The 9,130-nt window shown below is 35.7% G+C and overlaps 1 protein-coding gene across 1 annotated transcript; it reads left to right on the top strand.

Annotated features, from left to right (window-relative positions):
• The first annotated feature begins 392 nt into the window (after positions 1 to 392).
• cyth4a (cytohesin 4a) lies at positions 393 to 8,454 on the top strand. Its single transcript, XM_084127690.1, has 14 exons — positions 393 to 540; positions 987 to 1,047; positions 1,635 to 1,708; positions 1,903 to 1,967; positions 2,674 to 2,740; positions 3,474 to 3,592; positions 3,677 to 3,757; positions 3,862 to 3,974; positions 4,343 to 4,491; positions 5,780 to 5,891; positions 6,149 to 6,225; positions 6,355 to 6,426; positions 6,739 to 6,893; positions 7,744 to 8,454. Exons 1-14 carry the CDS (start codon positions 535 to 537, stop codon positions 7,826 to 7,828), a joined length of 1,236 nt encoding a protein of 411 aa, XP_083983816.1. The 5' UTR covers positions 393 to 534; the 3' UTR covers positions 7,829 to 8,454.
• Positions 8,455 to 9,130: the final 676 nt, after the last annotated feature.

The raw sequence follows: 9,130 nt of genomic DNA, 5'->3' as shown, positions 1-9,130 counted from the left end.
TATCAGTAGCCTAACCTGTGACAAAATATGTAGGCCATACATTTTACACGGAGCCGGACATCGTAACCGACCGAGTCGTTTTCATTTATATAGATTTATATAGATAAATAGGTAGTATTCATTTATATAGATAAATAGGTCGTATTCATTTATATAGATAAATAGGTAGTATGAAATATAGTCTATACAGAATAAAAAACTATTTGACTATTTATTATAATTATTATTAATTATAGGCTAATTAATATTTATTTAGTTTTCAAAAAAACTTTGAGGGGAAGGATTTTGAAAATGGTTGTTGTAGCAATTGCGTCACACGTGTCTGTCAGTGAATTCTAAAATCTTATTCACATTTTTGAAGAAGGAAAAATTATGACATGCTGAGGAAGTTCTCAGAACTCAGCTGTCATTCATGGTCGTGAGACGTCACCCTCCTCCCGCAGGAACTCAGCGCTTGTTCATCAATTAAAGCGCATTTCACGTTTAGATTCGTACTGTACGACAGCGAAATCGCTTGCACACTGAGTTGCACATATGAAGGTATGCGTTTTCACTACTTTTTTTTGCTTTTGACAAAACTTTGTTTTACATCCATTTAATCGCATAGACTACTTTGTAATTGATTTCCTTAGCTATAGTGTAAGAAAGAAGTTTTACATCTACGTAGCGTTTTAGCTCACAAATTTTACTATCTTTACGTTCACATGTTATTTATGTCTTTTCACATTGATTTTTTCGGTAGTTAGATTGTTGCTGGGATGAATATTATTGTTATATTATCAACTGATTATTATTTTATAGCCTAAATGTGTATGCTGAAAAACTGACAGCATCAAGACATTACCATAATACTTCTCGTTATTTTAATACAGTCTGTTATCTAATATAGTAAGAGCAGCACTTCGAGATTTGACATTTCTTGTGATATGCAATGATGTGTGTGTCTGTGCACTGACTCGGAGACTGATCTTCCTGTTTTACTGCAGTCCCCCTGCAGCACAGCCAGCATGGGAACCCAAAGAAAGGACAGCTTCCTCTGGGGGAAAGGTATGTTCTTCTTTAATCATTTTCTTAAGGTCTGAGATTGCTGTACAAGTTCTGTGAATTAGGGGATTTTCAGGCAAAATGTTCCAGTGCACCTGTAGTGGGATACCTGTGATATCCCCTTCATCTAAACTTTGTAAAGGACAGTGTGTGTGTGTGTGTGTGTGTGATATTAAAGTACCAGCAGTGTTTTTAGTGTTATAATTAAGGATATAACATTGAATGATCTAAGGAGTCTCAATAGCAACCTGTGTGTGTGTTACTTGAAGAGAGCTTAAAAAATGACTTAATGATATACTATTCCAAATGGCACAGTCAGTAAGTATGTATTATACATATTGTGTGATATCATCCACAGAAATTTCAGTGTTGTGTTAATGCAACCAGTAACAGACCAAAATACATCCTATTTGGGGCAGTTCTCCAAAACAGAAGTGGCAATGTTATATTTAGCTGATACATTTGGGCTGTGTTTGCACTTCAGGGTTCCCTTTCTGTACTATTCCTCTTCTCCATGAGTGTGAGATCCAGGATCTGATGTGAGACTGTTGCTAACTGTTGATCTATTTGTGCTCCCATGTCATCTTCAGCACCTTTAGCTTTCAATACAAATGACAAGAAGCAATCTGACGTCCATAAGCATGTGATTCTAGATGATATTCAGGTATTTGGCTTTATAGTGTCTTTCTGCATATCGTGATTATTAAGAGTGTCATATATAACAAAGGCTTTTAAGCACACAAACACAAGTAGCGTATGTGCTAATGTAATGTCATGCAAAACTTTTTGAAGAAAATGATGGGAGTTAGGTATTTGTGTTGACAAAGCTTTGGCTGATCAATGTCTTCACTCTTGCAGAAACTCAGGCTGGAGATTGAAAGCATGATGACAGAAATTCAAACGATGGAGGCCGATGATGAGAAGTGAGTATTCACCGCTATCACTCAACTCTGAGGTACCATAGCAACTACAACAAAAAAAATCAATCCAATGTATTTGGACGCTTGCAACATAATTTTTTCGTTGTGTAGTTACTTTCTGTATTGCACCGTTCTTCATGACAGCATTGAATGATTGTGGTCATTTTCACACATTTCTGAACATATGAATACATGTGCATCAATATTTATCCTATGTAAACTCCTAGAGCCAAGCATGTAACTCATATTATCAATTCGGGCCTCAAACTTAACCTTGCAATGGCCATTCCATAGTCAGGAAAAGGTGCTTTGAGTCTTTTAGTTTGAGAATAAACCATGTGTTTACACAAGACACTTTGCATGTGCACTAGAAGCTACAGAATTGAATTCTACCATGAATGTTAACATTTGCAGGTTTAGTCTTTCGCACATCACGAAACACCATTGATGAGCGTGGGTACTTGTTTCCTGTTTCTTGGTATCAATTTTACGAGAAGTGCTTTGGCTCTAGACATTGCTAACTTTATATCTGGACATGCTAAGCCACGTTAGACCAGTTATATGCAACAACCATTACACACTTCCATCATGATTTAGCTGAATCAACACTCTATTGTCATAAACAGGCTTGAAACATTTTGTGGAACAGAGAATGTACAGTATTTCATTTTTGTCACAATAATGCCCTTTTTTTAAAATTCTCCTCTAGTAAAAATGTTATGAAGAACAAGAGAATACAGTGTGGAAAAAAGAAGTTTAACATGGACCCAAAGAAGGTATGAAGAATAAATCATTTGAGTTGCATGCAGTGAAACAGCGTGATGCATGTATGGTAACAGCTTCAAAACTACAAGCAGATTTAGCTAAACTAGGTTAGAGGAAGAGGGGGTGGAGAGAGACAGAGAAAGAAAGATAGAACCACATCCTGTGTTTTCTGTAGAACAAGTGAGCTGAAGTCACACTGCATTTTCCGAGCAGCTCGGTATGTATGGTCAGTATGTTTAAAAACGACGACCAGTTTTGATCTTTTCACCAAAGCAGTTTCCCCCCAATCATATGAAACCTACATGTGAAAGATCTCACCAATAAAAGGTTGAGTGATGCAATTGATATACCTATAGACCTTATTCAGAGCAGTTTTCATCCGCCGTAAAAAGCTCCTAGATCACTTACAATTTTCCACAGCTCATGTTGTCTGGAGTTATTTGTCTACTAAATTTATTGGAGATATATTTTTTGCTGTGTTTCGTCAGCAGAACAATCCAAAAACACATTAAATAAAAGTACAACCCACTGAAGAGATGCATGTTTATCTGTCACAGTCTCGCTATCATTCTCGTTAGAAATCAAAGATGGCTCTACTGTGAATAAGGCCTTGCAATGGCCAATCATGCGTCAAGATCTGTATCTTATATCCTGTTTCTTAATGAATGTTTGAAAACAGTGGTGCCAATGGTCTGAGGTATAAAATCTGCATTATTTCATTGATCGTAACTGTGCCATTTTCAGGGTATCCAGTACCTGGTGGATAATGACCTGTTGGAGTGGATACCAGAGGCTGTGGCTGAGTTCCTTTACAAAGAGGAAGGCCTCAATAAAACAGCTATTGGTGATTTCTTAGGAGAAAGGTATGATGATGGTTATATTTTTGTGGTGAATACTGCTTGTGGCTCTGATATAGAGAAAAATATATTTCCTTCTTGTATCCACAGGGAGGAGATCCACCTTCAGATCTTGCAGGCTTTTGTTCACCTTCATGAGTTCTCAAACCTTAATCTAGTTCAGGCTTTGAGGTGAGAGGAGATCATCAACTTGCTGTTTAATTTCTTTGTATCGTTGTAACATATACAAATACTGATTTTGTCAATTTGGGGGGAATCTGTGATTGTGGACATAGGCAGTTCTTGTGGAGTTTCCGTCTACCTGGTGAGGCTCAGAAGATCGACCGCATGATGGAGGCCTTCGCTCTGCGCTACTGCACCTGTAACGCTGGGGTTTTTCAGTCCACAGGTAGTTTGCCTCTGCGTTTAGAGGATAGGTTTCATGTTTCACTGCCAAAATTATGAAAAAATCAAAATTCAAGAGACATTTAGAAACCAAAATGTGCTTTTTTCCTTATTGTTAATATTTCAGCATATTGCTGGGCCTATGCAGGTCATGGTAATATTAATACATGTCAGCGTTTGACTATAGCCTGTTAACTGGTAGTGTCCCTCTAGGGGGACACTTGCTTTTCTTTATTTTTCCTATAACGTATTTTTATAATCATCAAAAATTAGGTTTCATTCGAATGCTTAAACACTCAAAATTCATCCTGTAAAAAGTTCTGAAGTAAAACTAGTTGCTTGTGTGTGTGTGTGTGTGTGTGTGTGTTGCAGACACCTGTTACATCCTTTCCTTCGCTATCATCATGCTCAACACAAGTTTGCACAACCCCAGTGTGAAAGACAAGACCACACTAGAACGTTTCATCAGCATGAACAGAGGAATCAACAATGGAGGAGATCTTCCCTGTGAACTACTCGAGGTGAGAGAAGTCACAGGGTCAATTTTCCCTCAAATCACAGCTTTACCAGACCAAACACTCACATCTACTGTATTTTATAATCCACGGGTTTTTCATTCAGATACACTACCATTTATTCAGCAAGGATGCATTAAAAAATCAAAACAAGAGACAGTAAAGACATTTGTGACCCTGGACCATAAAACCAGTCACATGGGTAAATTTTTTGAAATTGAGAGTTATACATCACCTAAAAGCTGAATAAATAAGCTTTCCATTGTTTGATTCCATTTCCATTCCATTGATAAATTGACAGTATTTGGTCGAGATACCAATATTTGAAAATCTGGAATCTGAGGGTGCAAAGAAATCGAAACATTGAGAAAATCGGCTTTAAAGTTGTCCATTTATGTTCGCGATTGTGCTGCATTCACTCACAAAAATAAATGTTTTATATTTACAGTAGGAAATTTGCAAAATATCTTCATGGAACATGATCTTTACTTAATATCCTAATGATTTTTGGCATAAAAGAAAAATCGATAATTTTGACCCATACAATGTATTGTTGGCTATTGCCACAAATATACCTGTGCAACTTGTGACTGGTTTTGTGATCCAGGGTCACATTTATAATGTTACAAAATATTTCTATTTCAAATGCAGTTTTTTTTAGCTGTTTTGGAAATTAATAATATTAAGAAATGTTTTTTTGAGCAGCAAATCATAATATTATAATGATTTCTGAAGGATCATGTGATACTGAAGACTGGAGTAATGATGCTTTGCATCACAGGAACAAATTACATTTTGTTAGCAGATGCTAAATTATTTTTTTAATCATTTTTAATAAATGCAGATTTGATGAAGACACTTCTGACAAAAACATAAAAAATCATATCGACCCCAAACTTTTGAACAATAATACTGTTCTTTTGTAGGTTGCTTTTGATAAATACTTCAATGAGCTCATTGTTTCTGCATTAAATTATTACATTGTTTAAAATAATACATTTTTAGCTAACTGTGATTTTGTAGATGTACATTTCTGAAATACATTTTCTGTAAAGCTGCTTTGAAACGATGCGTATTGTTAAAAGCGCTATACAAATAAATGTGAATTGAATGTGAATAAAAGCATCTGCTAAATGCATACATGTAAATGTAGTTAGAAATGTAATTTTTAAGGAATTTAATTTATTTCAAAGGAAAATTAGTTTTGTATTTCTTTTTTAATAATCCACTGTTGATGTCATGAATTTGTAATAATCAAGAATTGATCATTTCTCTTTATGAAAACATTCTGTAGAAACTTTATGAGAGCATTAAGAATGAACCCTTTAAGATCCCAGAAGATGACGGCAATGATCTCACGCACACCTTCTTCAATCCTGATCGAGAGGGCTGGCTTCTAAAAGAAGGTTTGTTACTCTTTCATACAGCTAATACTTATATAATATAGTTAATAAAATTATGACATGGCAGCTTCATCCCTATTATAATAGACCTCTGTTTGAGCATTTTACATCATTAGTTCCATTCCTATAATTTGTTTGATTAAGCAGCATTACAAGCTGTGAAACAGCCCAGTGCAGCCCGGCCAATCAGATTAGAGGACTGTTCTTTCTGATCATCTTGATATTTATGAATGTTAGTAACAATTCTGGTTAATCCATAGGTGGCAGGATAAAGACCTGGAAGAGGAGGTGGTTCATTTTGACTGATGGCTGCCTCTACTATTTCCAATACACCACTGTAAGTACTCTACCTTTACAAAAATGTCAAGTTCGCTGATATAAAACACATTAAATTAGTTATTTTTCCCCCAAGCTGAATAAGAATATTCATAATTAAATAATTAAAAGGCCATTTTTCCCTCCCTAGGACCAAGAACCAAAAGGCATCATTCCCCTAGAGAACTTAAGTGTGAACGAGGTGGAGTACGGACACAAACAGGTACTTTTCCATTCCACCTCATCTATTATCACTGATCCAATAGATAGTGTGTTTCTCTATAGGCCCCTATTACTGCTTGATGGTTATTTTAGTCACTGAGTGATAACTGTCTCTCTGTGAGCACAGTCTAGATTTGCTTTATCAATCAAACTCTGCCCAGATCCTTTTTTCTGTTTTTCTTTCTGAGTCAGCATCTCGTAATACCAAGCGGCATTTAAATGTTTGTGATGTAACATCCTCTTGTAACCATGGAATGTAACCTTTTGAAAATGACGACATATGCATTTTCTCTTTTAAAATGTGTGCGTTCAGTTCTGTTTGGAGTTGTTTAGCCCTCATCGCAAAGGAGAGACGATAAAGGCATGTAAAACCGAGACAGATGGGAGAGTTGTGATGGGCAAACATCACTCCTACAGACTCAGTGCTGCTTCTGAAGAAGAACGTGCAGACTGGATCCAGGCCATCAGGTACCAGACAGCACAGTATGAGTGAACAATTAAAAATAAGCAGATACTATAAACATGAACAATTTCTGAATGGCACCCAACCCTAGTTTGCACAGTAAAAAAAAGACAAGACATCCAGTGTTTACAAATGTAATTCAAACCACATCGACATGAGGCTTGAAATCCAGTTTTGCAGGAACATTTTACATTTTTAAGTAGGATTCCAAGTATTTTCTCATCATTTAGGACAGTACTCATGTAACATCAAACAAAATGCAATACTTTCTTAAGTGGTGTCTCTTTCCTCGTATAACACACTACTATGTGACATTCACTAAGTAGCGAATATTGAATGAGTGAACGAGTCAATGGTTTTAGACCTCTTTGAAAAGAGCAGAGGCAAAATTTCCAGTTTTCTGTCCTGTTTTTCGCCTGCACTAATGCTTACATCATTATTATAGCAACCGATGTAACTAACGCAAGTGTATTTATATAGCACATTTCATACACAGTGGTAATTCAAGTCCTTTATATAAAATAATAATAGTAAAAAATGAAGATAGCAGGAAGGAATATGAGAGACGAATATGATGCAGACAGAAGATATTTACAACACTCTAAACTAGTGGCTCACATTTTATCAGCTGTCAGTCCTTGTAAAAAATGTGTGTGAACAAATGTCTTTTTATGAGTGCAGCAATGAGTTGTTGTAAGTCATGGGAAAGAGGAAGTTAAGTATGTTTAGAAATTTACACACACTTAGTCATACAGTAAAAATAAATTAATTGAAAAAGCATTTAGATTAGCTTTGACAGAGGAACTGAGAAAGAAAAGTGTATCTGAGTCTAACCGTTTCCTCTCTTGTTCTTAGAGCTTGCATCACAAAAGACCCTTTCTATGACCTGGTATCTGCACGCAAGAAGAAGATCATCAGCCACACCGAACAACACGATTAAACAGCTGACAGATTAATGAACTGAAGAGATCTGATCTTTCTAAACAGTTGCACACAGACTGAAGTATCAACGGTAGCCAATGGGACGTTCATGGGTACACTGGACTGACGGAAAAGATGAATGAGGTTCTCAGGGTGCTGATTGTCAGGCCTCCCACTCACCACACAAGAGGTCACCGCTGCTACGTGTGCAGCCTCAGGGTTCACTCACACAGCAGTGTTGTGCTCAGGAGTTACGTCAACAAATATTTTCCTATTTATTTAAAAGCTTACGTGAAATCTTGGAAAGATCGCAGTTTCTTTTATTTGTAAAATATTGTAAAAAAGCCATAACTCTACTGTCACCTGGTAACTGTAGGATTTTTTCTAGTTATGTTTAAATTTGATTTTCAATGAAAAAGCTACATTTAATAGGCTAATTACGTTTTCAGTCACTATTTTGGCTATTTTTTTTCCTGTGTATTTTCCATTTGACTAAAACACATTTATAATACTATAATTATAGGTTTTTAAAAAAAATCTTATCAACATGTCCATCTTGTAAGTATTGCATTGCTGGTAAGCATTAATGTTTATTAGATTGAAATTGTTCATATTCTGTACATAATAAATGATTTATTTAATGCACATATCATTATTTGATTATAAGCTTATGTAATTACAGATAACTAATAAATAAACTAGTGAATACATTACAACCATGTTATTAAACTATAATGACTGCACTAGGCTGAACTAATTAAAGGTATTTGCCGAACAAGCCTCGTTTGTCCAGCAGAGGGCACTGTTGATCAATGTAGAGAGTGTGTGTGTGTGTGTGTGTGTGTGCTTTCATATATATATAAATACACACTCATGTATATACATTTACTGTATACATATTCAATCCCAAGCTGTTTTCCCCCTTGACTCTGCTTTTTCTGTAAAGCTGATTTGAAACGTTATTTATTGTGAAAAGGCTATACAAATAAACGTGAATTGAACTGTGTATATACAAACTATAAATACAGTACTCATAAATATACATGTGTATATTTACATAGAACATGAGAGACCGTTTCTAAAACATTTGAAATCTAGTCTACTGAAGAAAGATATCTGAACTTTATTGGTTTACACAGTTGCTTCCTTTGCAACATTTATATTGCACTTGTGGTCTACAAGAGAACACTCCCTTCTTCCTGTGTATCATTTCCTTCATCTCTGTGTCAATCGCTCGCCATCTTTTCAGCCCTCTCTTTCCCTTGCAAGATTAGCAATTTACTCCTAACTTGTTACAGTTTACAAAAAGTGCCTTCAGTAC

Source organism: Abramis brama (genome assembly GCF_963993115.1).
Source record: "Abramis brama genome assembly, chromosome: 1".
NCBI lineage: Eukaryota > Metazoa > Chordata > Actinopteri > Cypriniformes > Leuciscidae > Abramis > Abramis brama.
Note: the sequence above shows the minus strand (reverse complement) of the source record. Positions and strands in the feature narration are given on the sequence as shown.

What these genes read in the sequence shown, in the direction of transcription:
- cyth4a (XM_084127690.1), top strand. An exon ending in AATCTAGTTCAGGCTTTGAG is followed by an intron (nt 3,758 to 3,861) that starts GTGAGAGGAGAT and finishes TTGTGGACATAG; the next exon opens with GCAGTTCTTGTGGAGTTTCC. An exon ending in ACTATTTCCAATACACCACT is followed by an intron (nt 6,226 to 6,354) that starts GTAAGTACTCTA and finishes TTCCCTCCCTAG; the next exon opens with GACCAAGAACCAAAAGGCAT.